This window comes from Apus apus, chromosome 7 (genome assembly GCF_020740795.1).
Source record: "Apus apus isolate bApuApu2 chromosome 7, bApuApu2.pri.cur, whole genome shotgun sequence".
Classification (NCBI taxonomy): Eukaryota; Metazoa; Chordata; class Aves; order Apodiformes; family Apodidae; genus Apus; species Apus apus.
This window is the reverse complement of record NC_067288.1, coordinates 23629617-23647500: the sequence shown is the minus strand read 5'-3', so window position 1 is coordinate 23647500 and position 17884 is coordinate 23629617. Positions and strand designations below refer to the sequence as shown.

The 17884-nt window shown below is 45.0% G+C and overlaps 2 protein-coding genes across 7 annotated transcripts in view; one reads left to right on the top strand and one right to left on the bottom strand.

Annotated features, from left to right (window-relative positions):
* Positions 1–146, top strand: part of SPATA6 (spermatogenesis associated 6) — a 59988-nt gene extending 59842 nt beyond the window's left edge. For all 6 annotated transcript variants that reach the window (XR_007890032.1, XR_007890029.1, XR_007890031.1 and 3 more), the window contains one exon: positions 1–146. This exon is cut by the window's left edge and continues 349 nt beyond it. The gene's annotated coding sequence lies outside the window, so the exon portion shown is untranslated.
* SLC5A9 (solute carrier family 5 member 9) overlaps positions 1–17679 on the bottom strand; it is a 23796-nt gene extending 6117 nt beyond the window's left edge. The window contains exons 1-12 of the mRNA XM_051624853.1: positions 17536–17679; positions 16504–16575; positions 13867–13971; positions 11821–11985; positions 9123–9228; positions 8474–8554; positions 7491–7696; positions 6688–6823; positions 5660–5767; positions 5323–5473; positions 3838–4006; positions 3110–3325 (exon numbers count right to left, since the gene is read on the bottom strand). Coding sequence (XP_051480813.1) covers positions 3110–3325; positions 3838–4006; positions 5323–5473; positions 5660–5767; positions 6688–6823; positions 7491–7696; positions 8474–8554; positions 9123–9228; positions 11821–11985; positions 13867–13971; positions 16504–16575; positions 17536–17664 — 1644 coding nt within the window. The 5' untranslated portion in view covers positions 17665–17679. The remainder of the gene's footprint in view (positions 1–3109; positions 3326–3837; positions 4007–5322; positions 5474–5659; positions 5768–6687; positions 6824–7490; positions 7697–8473; positions 8555–9122; positions 9229–11820; positions 11986–13866; positions 13972–16503; positions 16576–17535) is intronic.
* Positions 17680–17884: the final 205 nt, after the last annotated feature.

The window sequence follows — 17884 nt, the reverse complement described above, 5'->3', positions numbered from 1 at the left end:
TCTGGTCTTTGAAGGCAGTGGAGCTGTGCTGATTTACATCTGCTGGAGCATGATCTATCACTATATTTCCCTGGCTCTTTCTTTGGTGGCTTGTTTTTTCTTTTCCTTTTGCTTGACAAAATAAATGGTGTAATTCCTAGCTCTTACACAGTGTCTTTCATCATTACATCTCAAAGCACTGTGCAGATAAGGGCTGGCAGAACTAGCCCCGTGCCATTTGTATGGGGGAAATATCTGAGGCTCATGAAGTGACTCACCCAACACATGGGACAGCACCAGAGGCTCAGAGATCCTCAACCAGGACACTTGCTTCCAGCCAATCCCCCTCAGCCAATATCACAGGGACATACAGGCTCTTCCCCACAGGTTTTATAGCCTCACAGACTGGTTTGGGTTGGAAAGGACCTGAAGGATTATCTAGTCCCGATCGCCCTGCATGGGCAGGGACACTTTCCTCTAGATGCAGTTGCTCAAAGCTCCACCCAGCCTGGCCTTGAACACTTTCAGTGATGAGGCCTCCACAACTATTCTGGGCAACCTGTTCCTGTGCCTCACTACCCTCACAGTAATTCGTTTCTTCCTAATACGAAACCTACGTCTACCCCCTCTTTCAACTTGAAACCATCACCTCTTATCCTATTGCTAAATACCCTTGTACAGCTTTCCTGTAGGCCCGTTTGCCCACTTGCACACCAAAACCCAGCAACTTGAGGTTGCTAACGACCAAACACAAAGTTCAGGTGCTAGCCAGAGTGTTAGAGTCTGACATATCCATCTTGATTTCTGCCTCTTGCCCTTCCTTCCCAAAACCCTTCTGTTCCTGAGTCATCTCAGCACGGCCACAGACTGATGTGAGATGAGGAGACAAGCTGTGCTTGCAAGACACTGTGAGGAAACCATGCCACCAGGAGTGATGGTTCAAACCTACACCTGTGCTCATGTCTAGGGCAAAAGTTGGGGTGAGTCTGACTGAGGGAAAATTAATAATATTTGGTTTAATACTGCTCACTCAGATTGGTACCAGACAGGGAGCAACCCAGTGATGTCAGCACCTACTTCAGCTTAAAAACCATGCCTTGACTTTGGTTGTTCTCTGAGAATGAGGCCAGACCTTTCCTGTTCAAACTGGGGGCAAATAGTAGAAACTGAGTGGAAATCAGACTAAAACCAAATATAGGCAGACTCTGCCATTCCTACTGAGCCATGGGAAGCAGAATTAGCTACCACTTACTGGCACAAATTGCCTGGAAGCTCATCTCATTTTCCTTGTGCTGGGAAGATACAGACAGTGGGGAAGCACATGAGACATGGATGGTCATCACCAGCATCAGATAATTGATCTGGATCTGTGTGTCCAGCCTCTCACAGCCACAGGAAATACCATTAAGTTCTCATTAATTCTCTTCAATAGAAGACCTTACAGAGAGGTCAAGCACTGAGCTCAGCACTATGTGGGGTCCACAGCCTACCAAAAGGTTATCCTGAACACATCTCTTTAGAAAACTTCCCTCCCCTGAGAAAAGCCCAGTCTATGTTTGTTCATGCCCTTTAGCAAGCTCTCCTCCTTCCCCTGCTCTTCAGATGTACCTGGGGAGCCAGCTCCCACCCCTCATCCTTTGCTCCTTTGGGATAACCGCATATGGCTATTTCAGACAAAATCCTGTCTCCCTGACCACCCCACTGGCTTTCTTGCCAGAACTACTTTCAGTCTGAATCCACCTTTTCTGAGCACTAGCTCTTTGAAGAATATGTCAAATAAGGTCCCTTAAGTCCAGCACCTATCAACTCACATATTTCTACTGAAAACCTCTTCTAAGGCATCACTTATGATCACAACCTTTCTTTTCCTAAAGCCTTTATAGTATGCCTTCATCCTGAACTTCCCCCTCCTTCCCTTAAAACATGTTTTAAATGTTTTTATACCTCCAAGGTCAGACTAAAAAGCCTGCAAGTTCTGTGGGCAGTTTATTTCCTGGACTGCTGGTATGATGTTCACTATTTGCCAGTGCTGTGGTAATGCATCTTATCTTGCTATTGCTGTGGGCAGGGAGCACTGCACATGTTTAGTTATCACAGGTCAGATGATGAGTGGGAACTCATTAAACCACCGTAATTAATTGCTGGCAACCATCTGGCCACCCCTGAGCAGTAGTGAACAACGTAAGCAGCAGAACTAATGTTGCCTACTTGCCAGTATTTCTCTCTCCCATGTGGATCCTCTGATAGCTAATAAAAGCTGAGACTTTATCTCAAAGAACAAAGACAGTCTCTCTCTCTCCCCTTCTCTATCTGAGCACCTGCTCTCACGTAATCTTTAGGAGCTGGGTATCTTTGACACCACTAACATTCAATCAAACATTGATGGAACTGGCTAATGCTTTACAAGTTATGAGGAAACAACAGATATAAAATGCTATGATGGCATCACCCTCATTTCCTCATGCAGTTAGACAGGGGAAAAATAGGTCTTTTAAATCTATCCAGTAATCTTTGTTTGGAGGTAGATGGCAGCTTTTTTTTTATATTGACAGCTGCTTTAAAACTTGGGACTGGGAAGAGCTGCTTTAAGGTTTTATTATACAAAGCCTCCCAACTCTGCACCGTCTTAATGTGCTAAGTAAAAGAAAGTTTTGTCTGACTCAAAGTTATTAAGTGTAATTGAGATCACATTGGGACTAAATGTTATTTTCCTAGATGCCCATGTTGCAAAATATATTAATCTTGTTTGCCTGTAAGACTGATGCTGGCTCTGCTGAAACGGGGTAGATGCTACAATTAGATATATTTAATTCCTCCTCAGCAGTGCTCCTAATATGATTTAATCTCCTTCTCCTTCTTCTTTCCTTTCTACTCCAGTTGTGATGGCCTGTGGTGTCTGCCCAGCTCTAGGCACAGCATGGGAACTCACACTCAATTTGAAGCACTCAGTGCCTCGGGAAGCATTAACACTATGTGACCTGGGGAACAGAAAGCTGAGGAGCAAGGGCCTCTTTGCAGCATATGCATTACACACCATTTCTCAACCATGGGAAGAAAAAGGAAAGATTACAGAGATTTTTGGAAAGCAAATGAGTGCTCTGAGAAAAGGCTGTCACTGCAAGTCACTTACCTTTTCTTCAGGGATCGGGGGGGTGCAGAGACTGATAAGGATGATGACAATCGCGGTGAGGAAACAGAGGATGAGGGCAAAGTAGAGGTAGTGCAAGTCCTTCAGTACAGCTGGTCTTCTGTCCTCCTCACCACAAGATGGGGTGCTATAAACAAACTCCATGATCATCCGAACCAGACCAACAGCTAGCCCAACCATGAGGCCCCAGAAAGCACCCTGAGAAAAGGCAAGCATAAAGAAAAGTTAACTGCATGTTACCTTTGGTTACAGTTTTCTCTTTTCTTTCTTAGATTAAGATCTTTCCTGCTTGATGGAAACTCACACTGACATGCATCAAAGGAGGATGTTTTCAGTTAAAAATCCTCATTTTCTCTTTCTGTCCTTGAACATGACACAGAGAGGGCACAGACAATGCAAGAGTCTCTTCCTAGCAACATGCCTCACACTAGACTTTGACACGTCATTGCTGAAGTGCAGAACAACTTTGCCTTCCATGCTTTCAAATGAGACTGCCAAGAAGTACCACTTGCAGGAGCTTCTTGGAAGCAAACCTTACACCAGAGACTGGGCTAAGATCCACTAATGCCTTCCAGGGAAAGGCTAATTGCCACACTTTAGCTGGACTGGGTTTAAGCTGAGTCTCAAAGGCTTGGTAGTGAGGGGAGAGTTAATTCTTTGTTTTATCAAATTAAAAGTGTGTATCAATCAGTTGCTGACACTCCACTTACAGGCTCATTAATCCTCTTGCAGAAGATTGCCAAGATGAAGAGAGCTGTGATTGGTGGGGCTAGATAGCTGGTTATGGACTGAATGTAGTCAAAGAGCTTGCCACTGTTGGCTGATTGAATGATTGGGATCCAGAGAATACTGATGACTACAAGGATGAGGATGAAGACTCTGGAAGATAAGGATAAATTTGTATTAGCTCTACAGGTGGCAGAGTCCACCTGAAAATGAAATTTCACAGCAAAACACATTTCCAATTGTTCTCAGAATTTCCTCAGGAAAAAAAAATATAAAAAAAAATCCACAGATCACTCTCAAGAAGAAGCTTTCCCTGTGTACAGAGGAAAAAAGAAAATTGTCCTCTTCTAGAAAGCAAATTCCATCAATTGCCAGAGCTAACTTCACAGATTTTAGACTGAGCTGAGCTAGGACTTGCCAGTCAATATGCATGAGAGATGCACAAGTGCAGCATGGCTCCCCCATGAGCTGGATCAGTGCAGACCCTTCAGCCTAGTGTGTCCTAGAGAGTGACACACCCTTTGAAGGATTAGCTCTTGGATCCAACAGAGACAGGGAGCTGCAAGCTCGTGGAAACAACCTTTCTGCCACCTTTCCAACCAGACAACGTTTGGTCTTATGTGGGAGGAGAAGTCAGGCTGTTCTCCACATCACTCCACTTCTTGCCTTTGCCAAATTCCATTTAATTTGCTGCTTATTCAAATTGTTTCTGGGGTCTTAGCTGCCGAATCATAACCCTTCATCTTTGCACTATATGTTATAGAGGTTCCTCCGTACTGCTGAACAAGTTTTCCGTCTTTCTGCTCTACAGTGGTGGAGCATAAGATGGCCTGCAGCCTTTACCCAGCCTACAACAAAGTTTAGGAACCTAATGCTGATGACAGGAGAGGGAGAGCACCACAGACAGGCAGAAGGCAGCTTAAATTCTACTATCAGGAGAAGAACTTTATAAGCCCCTGATATAATGCGGTACCAAAGCTTGCTCACAAAGGGCACTATAATTTATCAGAGAGACAAAGAGCTGAGAAGCCCAGCTCTCTGCACTTTTCCCTGGGAAAAAAAAAACAACAAACAAACAAAAAACAAAAGAACAACAAAAAAACACCAGAAAACTAGTAATTGCAATGTATCACTCCTGTCTGCTGCAGAAATAAGGTCTCAAAGACCTCTGGTGACAGTGATTTCAGAGCACCTTTTGGCTTTTCTAACAGTTACGTTTGAGGCAGTATTTATGTTCAGTTTAGAGATGAGAGAGGCAACAATCTACCTAGCACAGCAGTATGCTTAGTGTTTCTCTTTGAGCAGGTCTATCTGAGATGAAGCTGGAAAATGTAATGCTCTTTCCCAGGCTGCATTTCTGTTCTATATTTTAGGCACCAGATTTTTCTCTGTGAGTCCAGGCTGAGGAATGTAGATGCTGCACTCAAAACAGATGATGAGAGCAATGAGACATAAAGAAATGTAAGTACCTGCCCACAATCATCAGCTCCTGCTCGGAAGCCTTTCTGCGGATCCGTTGCCAGATGTCTATAACGAAGAGAGTGCTGCTGCTGTTGAAAATGGAGGTGAGAGAACTCATCAAAGCTGCCATCATTACAGCAATCATCAAACCCCGGAGCCCTGGGGGAGCAAAAAAAAACAGAAGGAAAATCAGGACTAGACCTATGGCCTCTCAGCACTGTTTTTTCATCCCAATGGCTTATAACCAAGCAAGATTTCCTCATCCCTAGGATGGATAAGGTCAGTCTGACCCCCCCATGCAGAGCAAGGCTGAAGCCCACCTCCACAACTGTAAAGGTTTCTTACCATCAGGCATGAGTTCTATCACCAGTTTGGGATAGGCAATGTTGGAACAACCCACTGCAGCTCCACAGATCCTTTTACAGATGTCTGGGTCCACACAGCCCACCTCATCTGTAGAAGACAGGAAAATAACAAGAAGTCAGTGCGAACCCCAGTGAACCAGAGTTTGTTTCATTCAAGGGAATAAATCTTTATGCCCTCTGTAGTTTCATATAAATTCAGGGGTGCAGCTGGAATACAGCTAGAGCAAGTGGAGCTGAAGAACATTTTACAGTATAAAATAAAGGTGAAACTTGGAGACGACACTTTGCAATTCTGTTCAGGGTACAGATATAACTCTCCTGAATGTTGCATAATTTGAACCCTTGATGGCTTGTCGTTTGTGGGAACTGAACTGTTTCCATGAACCTGTCAGCTGGGTTACCAAGGGTGTTGCAGGCTGAATTATTCCTTTTTGAGGAAATCCGGAAGAAAGGCACTTGACACACTTTCTTCCAGGGGTGGTCCTCCTAAGCAGGATATTCTTCCAGGGAAGTGGCATGCTCTGAAGAAACCAGTAAGGAGAACTCCTTGGGAGACCACTACATGAGGGGAACTCTTGCTGTTTCACAAAGGAGGTCATTTTGCACAGTCCACCAGGAACTGCATGAATCTGTGTGGCAGGTTACTAACACTCTCACCAAGTACCTAATAAAAGTAACCCAAAGGACCTGAAGGGCAACCTCAGTGCTCCATGTATTTCATCTCACTGATTTTCTCCAGATAGACAGATGTGTGTGATGTCCACAGCATGGAGCTGTATGTCCCCAAAGACAAATATATGTCCCCTATGGATACTCCCAGTGACTTCTGTCACTGTCGGAGCACTGAAAGTGGAGGAAGGGCACGAAAACACCAGTGTACCACAGGAATCTATAAGAATATGCCTGTAGGACAGCAGTTTCTGAGGTGTAAAGTGCTGAAGAACCTGTGTGGGCTTAGTGGTCATGGCAGGTAGAAAGTCCTGTGGCAGGGAACATGGGAAGGCTCACCTGGGTAAAGAGCTCTGCTGATCATTCCTGGCATGACAATGAAAAACATAGGGAAGATTTTCAGATATCCTCCCAGCACAGATCCACCTTTGGCATGGGAGAGGTTCTTGGCAGAGAGAGACCTCTGGACTATCACCTGCAATCAGCACAGAAAGAGAGTGGGGAGTTAAAGAGAAACACGACAGAGAGAGCAGGATCCACTTCTCTCTGTCTCTCCTCATGGATGACTTTCATCAGGCAGGATCCTAGGGTGTTTTGCATGCCAATGGCAACTTTCCCACCTCAGTTGACTGCAGCCTGCTGCTACTGCTCAGAGCTCAGTCTATAGGAGAAGGCAGTGTGGAAATTTCCTTTACAGGAATCATTTTGCCCTTGACTGAAATGAAACCACCTTGAGGACTGGAGACAGCAGCTGTACAGCAGCAAGAGACAAGGAACGAAGCAAACCGTGGGTGTTCTAGTAAAAGTTCAGTGGTGGGTTTTCATAACTATCCCATCTTGAAGCACAAAAGCACTGTGTCTTGAGAACAAATACTGTTTTCCTTGTTTGTAGCTTGGAAAGGAATAAGAAATGTGGGACCTCTGGGAGTAAGAATGGCTTATCTGGAGGACCAGACCAGGTCATGCAGATCCAGCTCCAGATTCACATTTTCATATCCCTGTCATGCTAACTGCATGAGGGTCCACAGTACTCACCAGCCCACAATGGGATCAAGTCATGTTTCAGCTGACTGATCCACAAGTAGAGTGGACTGGAAATAATAGTATGATGGTTTGACTGGAGAGGGAAAAACCTCCTTTACCTGGTCAGTGCACCAGCACCAAAGAGCCAGCACAGAGAGGCCAAATACAAGGCCAGGCCAAGGAATGTCTCCTGTGATTGGATCCCTGAACAAATGAAAGGCATCTGCACGTGGGAGGTGACAGGTTGTGTTTGGGACTATGATCTTTGGTATTGCTTGGCTGTATTTCTCCTGAAGTCCTTCATACCAGCCAACTTTTTCAAATCCTGGAAAGAGAATGCCAGTGATTTAAAGTCTGGTGCAGCCTGCAAAGTTATTTCCTTATCTGAGTCTCATGATTACTTTTCTCCTATCTTCCTCTCATCTCCTTCCTTTTCATTCCACCCTCCCTTGTGGCAGTCAAGGTTTCCACAGGAGTCAATTGGATTTTGCCTACAGTCCTTGTGGTTTTAACAGTGCATTCTGGAAGAGGATCTATGCACAAAAATCTCCATGATCCTAATCCTCACAATGTCCTCAGCATCTAGACTGTGCTCACACACACTCCAAGAACTGTGGAGCAGGAAGGTGTGACATGAAACAAGATACATCTATATTTCTGTTTACCAAGAAGGCTTAAAGCAAAGACTGATTATGGTCAGTTCCTTGTTGCTTTTTTATGCTTTTATAATCTCAGTTACACCCAGATTAATCCACAGTAACTCCCAAAGTCAACAGGCAAAGCCAGCAGAATTACTCTGAGTTCACACGAGTGTAGTGAGAGCTGAATTTGGCTCCAGGGATGCAGCACCGCAAGCTCTTTGGCAGCTCCAGGTAAACCCAAACTGGTGAGGTGAAGTTATCCAGAAGCTCACCTCCATACAGTTATTGCAAAGGAGGAAACAAGTCTGGTGACTTGGCCAGTAAGACTTGTGCTGGCATCATTTTTGTAAGTGGTTAAAACTCAATTCTGCACCATACGTGAAAGGGTGAGGTACTTGCTAAGGTTCAGTGGCCCTGGGACCATTAAACTAGTGTGTGATGCCACCACAGGCTCCCCTTACCTATGAACATGAGGACCAAAGCTCCCAGCACCATGATCAGGGTCTGTAGTGCGTCTGTGTATATCACAGCTGTTAAACCACCTGTCAGGAGAACCAGAGACAATAGGCAGAGTGCATCATCACATACAATGAAACAGGTACCTCACCTAGAAAAATATTTCCCTTGGCCCCAGCCTGCAATTTCAGGACAAACCCACTGGCAAAAGTTAGCACTGAGCTGGTCTCCAGGACCCCTGTATCTGTCATAAGCCTTCTCACAAGGAATGGCTTCAAGGGCTTGTCCACATTTGTGAGAGGACTTGGAGGCAGCTCAACATCTTAATATCTAAAGATGCTGATGTTACAAAAGAGAAAAAAAGGAGCACATAAGGGCAGTGGTAGCTCTCTGCACAGAGGAAGATGGGTGCCTTTTGAAGTATTAGAAAATCATCCAGAAAACAGTGATGTTCCCCCCACACCAGTTTCCTTGGGCTAGGAGGGAAGACGGGAATAGTCAGAGGTTTCCAACAGCTGGGAATGACAGGGCAGGTCCTACCAGCAACCAAGGGAATCTCTCATTTGGACCAGGACCTTAATACTTTCTCCCATGTAGGAAAGGGGTCACTTATATCCTATCCTTATAATGTTTCTTTTAAAAATAGCTATTTACCAGCTATGGTGTAGACAGCAGTCACTGCTAGCAAGACCACAGTGGACAAGTAGAGGTTCCAGCCCAAAGAGATTTGGATGAACAATGCTCCGGAAAAAATGTCTGTCTGGAATTAAAAAAAACAAGGGCAGTCTGGCATTAGTAGAGCTTTGAGCAAGTGAAATCTAATAAAGCAGCCTGCAAGCCCTCTGTGGCTGAAAGGATTGATGAGGGAGGACACCACAAAGGTGAAGTGGAAGAGGAGAAGGGAGCATGAGGCTGCTGGCTGTGAACCATCTTGTTCTCAGTGTAAGAAAAAAATCCTCCAGGTCAGAGCTCTCAGCACCTGGGAGCTGAGGCAGCAGGAGGGTGAAAATCAAGGTTCTACACTAAGGGACTAAAAAGTCCTAAAAATAAAGACTACCTTACAGGCAGCTTTCATGGCATGTCATGTTTACTGACACAGAGAGGTATTAGTGGAAACTTTTGCTGACTGTGAAGGCAATTATAGGGAGCAGGAGCCCATGTATCCACAGGCAGACACAGAGGGAAACAGGGACAAAGAGCACAGACCAAGGTTCTTCCCAAGACTTCATCTTGATGGCCTCATGATCAGGAGACACTCCTACCTGAAAGACCCTAAGGAATCACTGATGTATTGTGCCTTGATTTAGTTGTCTGAAAAGGTCAACAGCTTACTTTTCTGATCCTGCAGTTCAGCATACTAGAATGACTCCTGAAAAACGGGTTATACCTGCTGAGGACCTCACTAGAAATATAGAAAACCCCATAGCTTTGTTTTGTTTGGACCTACTGGCAGAGAATGTGAAACCAGAAACTGGGTGAAAGCTAGAATTACAAAGATAACATCATTCAAATGCAGAAGGTGATATGGGAGATGTGTATGTTGGGAAATCAACTGGAAAGACAACTGCAAGTCTGGTATGGGGTAAGATACAGGTAAAGACATTTTTCAAGGGAGACAAAAGGGATGGGGCAAGATTTCTATTTGCTGTGCCTAAAACAAGCAGCCAGTGCAACTCTTGACCTCTGCAACCCTGAGACAGGACAACCACTGCCACTACACCACAGGAGCCACCATGTCTTTGACTTCCCAGCAGGTGAGACAAACACCTCTGTAGCCACACTGGATCACAGTCCTTTGGCAGCACTGCTTATTGAGAGCTCTGCTTTTTTATTTTTTTTTTCTTTGTGAGCGGGGAAGTGTCTGCAATGCCCTAGTTGCTAAACCTCTGTTTGGGCAAAAAGCAGAGGGAGAAAAATTCTTCTTGTAACCAAGTGCCTGCTGTCTAGCCAGCCGCTAAATGAGCTCTCCACAAACAATAGCATGGCTTAATAGAAGCACCTGTCATGTCCATAAACTCCACCAGCCACATCCGTCAGCCACGAGTGAATTAGCTGCACAGAGGAGAAATCACTGAGATGAAACAGCAACGACTGAAATCACCGTCCTGCTCTGAAAGGCATTGGCAGATACTGCTCTGTTGAAGGTCATTTTGAAAGGCTGGTTTGTTTTCAGCACGTATATGTCGACTGTGTAGCTCTGCACACTGGTGCTGGTGCAGGAGAGTTCTTTCATTTAACACCCATGTGCCAGTTCTGCTCCAAAAGTTTCTTTGAAAGACCTCACCCTGGGCAATGCTTCAGTCCCACAGAGCAAAGGTCCTGAAGACACTGGTCACAGCAATGGGTGACATGACCAAGAGCTAACCATTAGAGCAGGAAATCTACCCCATAGTCCTAGCCTGGCACTCCTTTTCATGCACCTCCTAGGACCTGAAACATAATAAGCCTGGGAGAAAGACCCTGAAGCCAGCTGCAAAAGGCACATGGGTGCCTCATCTCTAGTCAATGTCTTCCAAGGCAATTTGACATCTAACTACTCCAACAGAGTCTAGTTAAAACTGACTCGTACCGGCTATGAGACAAGCAGGACTGACACTTTCAGTTCCTATAATGGACTTTAGAATACACTCCTCTCCCTTCAAGGACACAGGCAGCTCTTACAAAATCTCAGAGCGTAAGTTCTGCCTCTTTGTTAATGGCATTTAAATGAAGGGAAATACCCAGTATCTTACATAGCTTTTTTTGGCTATCAGCAGGGCACAATGCTACAAGCAGTTAAATAAAGGATCCCGTGTTTTGTCTCAAGCCAGAACATAACCCCCTCTCACCACATCCTTTTTATAAAACACAAGTGCTAGAAAGACAGAAGAATAACCATAACATACCTAATACTGAAAAATCAGCTATGAGAACAGCAGCAAAATTATCACTAGGACTACACAGATTGATGATAATTTAAGAGAATTTCACATCTAGAAGATGCAGCCAGCCAGATCTTCAGATGGGGTAACGCTGCAGTTCCCCTGTCTATATTGCCTGTGGTTTGATCTGATAGAAGAGGAAAAGCAGGGAGGCAATTATGGTGCTTATCCTCTTTAGTCATTAGCTGCCATATCCCTGTAAAGTTCTCACTGTGCATTGCTGTTTAATGAGGGCTCTCTCTCTCTTAGGGCAGGTCTCTGTGATCAACCAGAGGCAGGTATTTACTTGAGCACAGCAGCACTGCTACTGTTTCTGGTAGCTGAGCTAGTCCTTTCAAGGGCATCTGTGCCCTCTCTGAGCAGCACTGCATGGTACCAGGATGACCCACCCCTGCTTTCCACACAAGGGTTGTGGTCAATTGGATACATACGGATATCTTGGTGAATATATAGAGAATGAGGGACAGTACAGACATGTAGATTTGTATCCTTTGCCCTCCAAATCTCTTCTGCAGGTACTCAGGCATGGTCACCACTCCTGCTGCAATGTAAACAGGCACAAAGACCCAGCCAAGAGCCAGAAGCGCCCAGGTAGCCTGTTAAGGAGACAAAGATAAAGGTGTGTGATTCAACACATAGGAACATCCTTCTCCTCTTCTCATTCAGTGAATGTCCTAAGAAAGCAGAAGGATACAGTGGCATGCAATATATTTGGAAAGCTCTCTTAGTTTTAATCCCTGCTTAGAAGATGAGATGACAAATGGAGCAACTATTTCCATATAATCAAAAGCTTTTGAAATTTTCCTCCAAAGCCCCTTGTGTCTCTGTCATGGGTGACACATCCTGTTCCATCTCCTGGCCTTTCTGGCTATCTGGGATATTCTGTTGCTCTGGGTCTCTGAAAGTCGAAGTTATATTTGGTGGCCTTTAAAATCACTGATGCTGTGACAGTGAAGAGTTAAGTGATGCAGAGAAGGATGGAAGCATCTGTTTGTTGCTTGATTAGCAAGTGATGAGGCTGAGGAGCAGACTGTCCCTGCAGAGCATAAAAATAAGCAACAGCAAGACCCTGCCGGGATGTTCTCCTTGCAGGCTGATGCATATGTGCTTCTGTTGCTGGCAGATAAAGGGGCAGTTCAGTTGCTTTGCCACAGGTGAAGGGTCTTTTGGAAGGTATAAAGGCACCTCCTAAGATCTGTTTCTTCTCTGAAATCCAGCAAAAGCCCAGGCAGGAGATCTTGAATGTAAATAGGAGATCTTTAACTTAAGTAAAAGCCACTGGATTATCAACAGCCACCTCCTGTCTGTCTCAGGCCATTACCTTTCATCCAACTGCCTTACATTAGTCCAGATTTTACTTTGATCAGTTATTTAATTTACCAGAAATGAAACTGAGACCTGGGAGCAGAGATTGTGAATGATCGAGGAGAACAGCCACGGCTCCTGCAGTGGCAGAAATTGGCTTAGGTAGAAGATGCTTATATGATCCCTGCAGCTGAGTGATGTCCCATGCTGAAGGGAGAGAATAATGGCATACCTAAGGTCCCTTTCCAATCTGAAAGAAATTAATCTAAACTCGTGAAGTTAGATTTGCCCTGACATACAATCAGGTCTTCATGTGCTTCTAAAATGACTTGAATAGATTTATTTAAAGTAGAGCAATATTGGTATGTCCACATGCACCAGGCTGAACACAGGCTCTGGTTGCCTTACAAAACACTTAGAGGTGATCCTAATGGTTTAGTAAAAAACAGTGCAGAGATATCCCAGGAAAGTGCTTTTGGTGGGCCTTTCCTGTGCTTGGCAAGTATCCAGTCCTATTATCAGTCTCTGCTGATATAGAGAAGAGGGTTAGGGTTAGGTGAGGGATGTTTATTGTGAGGCTGGCACTAATCTCCCTCCTCATCACTACAGCTGAGAAATTTCATTACTATCATCCACAAAAGACCTGGTTTTCATGCTCTGTGTAGTGTCAGTGGCAATTTTCCAGGCTACTTCTATAGGGCAGAATGAGACCTGCCTTTGCACCCAGATGTTCACCCCAGAGATGTCACCTTTCAACAGCTGACAGGTGAATGCAACATTGCCAATTCTCATAGCTTTACACTGAATTTAGGAGCACATGCAGCTATTTTTTTATTTTTTTTTTCAAACTCTCTATACCCAGAATCCTGCAATCACCCAAGTACCTTTTCAGCATTCATTACCTTTTATTTTAATCTTGATGAGTGCAGATTAAAGCTTAAAAATATGGCTATGGGCTTCTGGGAAGGTCAAGGAGCTAACAATTTTAGTGGATTCTACTTAAAGTAAAATAAATATCTCATGTTTTTAAGGCTGTTTTGATGTCTGGGAGCTTCTCTCCTAAGGCTTGAGAACTTGGAGTTGCTGATACTGTTACCACCTGATTTTGGAGACAAATCTCTAGTCCCTTTGTAAGCAGTGACATCGTAGTTGACAAAATAACTAGCTCTTACATTCCACTCAAAGCCCCCAACAGCAAGGCCCCCAGCTGCTCCAGTGCCTGCCAGGCCGATGAATAAACCACTGCCCACGTTGCTTGACATCAGGGATGCTCCAATCTGAAACACATGGCACAAAACCCACAAAGTCACCTTGAGGATCTCCAGTATGAGCCCAAGCACTTCCCTACCTCACTTTTTTTTCCCCAGGGCCTCATCACCTGCCAGGTGCTTACAGAGAGTTGAGGTTTCCTTTTGCTTTTTATGTCTTAAAGTGGGTGTCTGCTCCCTTCCTCTGCCCCCCCTCCAGTGCAAAGCTTAATCTCAGAATAGGTGTTCACTTTAACACTGGTTCTCTGGAGATACCCACCTGTTATGGGGATAACAGGTGGGTGAGGAAAGTCTGGTGGGAGCCCCAGATACCTCAGTGTCCATGAAATGTGATGGATTTCTCCAATCCCTTGTTACTCAGCCAGCAACATGCCTTCTCCAGTCTTGCTGACCGTTGCTTTTCCTCTCCACATCTTGCTGACAACTCAGCCTCTTTTAAGCCTTGCATTGACCATGCATGTGATGGTTTACACAACCATGCTGACAGGAGTGCTCTCTTGGAGCTCCTCCCAAGGGAGGAGATTCTTGAACCATAGCAGGAACAATTTTACAAACATGCAGACCTTCTGTGTTTAATGTCTACCCATAGGTTCAAAGATTGTCAGCTCTGGAGTAGGCTGGAAAATGCCTCAGGTTAACTTTAACTGCAGGCTGTGGGCATGATAGGCTGTCCCCACCATGGCTCATTAACACACTAATTAAAAGAATGCAAGCTCCAAGGCTCTTCAAACAGGGCAAAGACTATCTGACTTAATTACTATTTTTATTTGGCATAAAGCCTCACCTCCCTTTTTGTATGCCAACACCAAATCTCTGTTGGGGTCAAATGAGAAGATACCCAAAGGACAAGTCTAGGTCTTTTGTCTCCAGAGGCTTTTAGCCACATCACCTATGAGCTATTCTCTTCATAGTACTGCTAAATGTGAAGTAAAGAAGGATGGAATTTGTTCTGTTTCTCACCTTTGAACAAAGTAAAACATTAATACATCAACACCCACACTGATTCCTGCCAACAGATCTGCCTTCTTGTCTAAGAAAACTCCAGACTGCAGAGCTGGCTGCTGCAACAGGAGTTTGCAACTGAGCTGGGTACCACTGCTCTCGAAAGATGTAAACAGTTTTCCTGATATCTGTTTCAGACACAGAAATACAGAGGGCAGATTGCACAGAGGCAGCAGTGAAATATCAGGGTTTAGCTGGGGCTGCCTAACACACCACAGAAATCTGTCTCTCCTTTCAAAATAGATAAAATACGTGTAAGCCAGTCGTGCACTCAAGGTGCAGGCCACAAGGAGCTGAGCCTGCAGGAGTGCTGCAGAGGTGGAATCAGCTCTCTGACAAACAAAATTGGAAAGTGAACAGCATTAGAGGCTGCTTTTAACCAAGAACAGTAAGTCAGGAGAGCCAAGAGCCAAACTGTACCCAACAGACTCTGTGGCCAACGATGGATGGAGTCAAAAGAAGTAAGAATGTTTTTTGTTTTGGTTTGGGGGGGCTTTTTTATTACAAAAATAAAGGTAGAAAGGACAATGTTGGAGAAAAAATGCTCCGTGTACCTCCTAATTTTCCCCTCCTAATTAGAGATAACCATCAAGGTAAGCTTTTCCATTACATGTCACTTGGTCAAGACAGAAGTATAAAGAACGAGGAGATTTTAGAAAGGTGTATGTGTGTCTGATGGAAGAGGCTGAAAATCTAGCCCAGTGAATTTATGGACAATGTACATCCAAAGAGAAAAAAAAATAAGAAAAACAATTGTGTTTTTGTTGAGAAGTGCATTCTGTTACTCGTGACTCACTAGAGAGATATATGGTGCTAGAGTCTAGCACTGGCTGAGAAGGATCTTTGTTCCTGTGGCATTTTTATTCCTTTCAAACTTTAAATTATCTTTATATGCACCTTTCACTCCCAAGAAAAGGCACCTTCAATAGATTTTTTTTTTTTCTTCATAGTGAAGATTTATACTTTGGTGGTTTGAAGTTTATAACCTTCACATCGTTAGTCAATAATCTCAACTTTACTCTAAATAGGAAGGGCTCAGAAAATCCTGGGCTTTGGGATTATATTTTTCTTCAGTTTCTAAATGTGTTGTTTCTTCTGTTTTTTTTTTTACCAGAGAGCACATTCCTAGATTACTTAATGCTCTCTTGGCATAGGGACAACAATTGGGGTTGGACTAGACTTTCGAGGTCCCTTCAAACTCCTAAGGTTCTGTAATATCGTTGGTGAGTTGGGGCCAAAGAGTTTCAAACCCAGGTAGGCAGTCAGCACTCCCTCTTCCATCAATGTGAACATTTTTTTACAGCCTTTAGCAGAGAAATTGAGAGCTGAAAAAACCTGAAGATGCTGAGCTACCCATTTGGCCTGGCAGCTCCTGACTGTAGCCCATGAGCAAAGCTGCATGGGGTGATTCCTGGTGGATCCTCTTCATCTCAAGGCTACAGATAAAACATGTATGGACTGGGTCTCCTCACTAGACCTGCCCTCCTTACATCTGGAATTGCTTTTGAAATATGAGAAAGAGGGATGCATCTCACTCACAGGCCACCAAGTCATGGATCTTCCAGCTAGGAAATAGCCTCCAATGGTCCCACGGCTTGCTCGTATCGATGACTGGAAGTACAGGGAAAAAACAAACTGGTTTCCTTTATCCACACATGCTCAAGTCAGAATCAATGCTCACCCCAGGAGCCTCGAAACAACCCATCAACAACCTCCTGCACCACCCTAGTCCTACTCCCTTGGGTGTCACTGCAGTCAGCTGGCTCACCCTACTCAGAGGGGTGTGTGGCTTTGACACAGGCTGAAGAAGGGCCTCTGTGAAAGACACTCCAGGATGGCTAGTGATTCCCTGCTGCAGTTCCTGGTGCCTTGCTTCTTCCCACTGCTGTGGATTCAGAGTTTCCAGCAGCCCCACACTTGTATGGCCGCATCAGGCAGCCCCATCCAGGAACTACACAAGAACTGCATGAAATTCCAAGAGCAATGGCATGTTCATAGGCCAGCAAGCCCCTCCTATATGACTGCAGCTGACTGTGCTTTCAGTTTGCAGCAACCAGGAACTTGCAGTTGGTGTCCATAATAAGATGGTTTGCTGCAGAGGGCCTATACATGTGGCAGCACCCAAATGGGTCAGCAGAACTGCCACCAAGCCAGGAAAAGCCTGGATGCCTGGTCTAAGACTCCAAAAATTGTTTTGTGTATCTGTTAAAACACATTGCTTCTGCCTTTCTTTGTGGAAGTTTCTGGTAGTCCAGCTTTGGAAAGATTTGCCCTTGTCCCCTGCCTGCCCACACCTCGGTTTGAGACTACTTTGCTTCATGGGAAATAGACATCATCCCCACAAAAACCTCCAGGGAATGACCCCTTGGTTGTCCCTATGTGGGGCACAGGAGAGAGGGCTCACAGGAGGACCACTGTCACCCCACAAAACTGCTCAGTAGGCCATGGAATAACAGCATATGCACAGGATGCCCTTTGCAAGCAAACGCCTTTGTACCCACAAGAGGCTCAGGGAAGATCAAAGTCTCTCTCCCTCAGGCAGACCTTAACCCAGTCACCTTGAGGACTCACCCATATCCCAACGACGAGGACAAAGGCGAAGTACAAAACCACAACGATGATGTCTGCCACCCCAAAGGCCACGGCCGCGTCCCCCGGCAGCACCGGCAGCTCCGTGGTGGCTGGAGTTGGCTGGCTCATGGCTTCACGTGAACTGCTGATTTTCTGTCTCACACTGGACTTTGCTGCACGTTTGCCTTCATTGCTTCCCTTGTAATAATTAACAGGATGGAAAAGGTGTGAGTAGGGAGTGGGAGCCAGGCAGGACTAAGGCTTATACGTTCTAGCAGGCTCCAGCAGGAGCTTTGGCTCCATGGTTCATCAGTGAGGACCTCTGCATACCTCTGTGGTGTGAGCATCC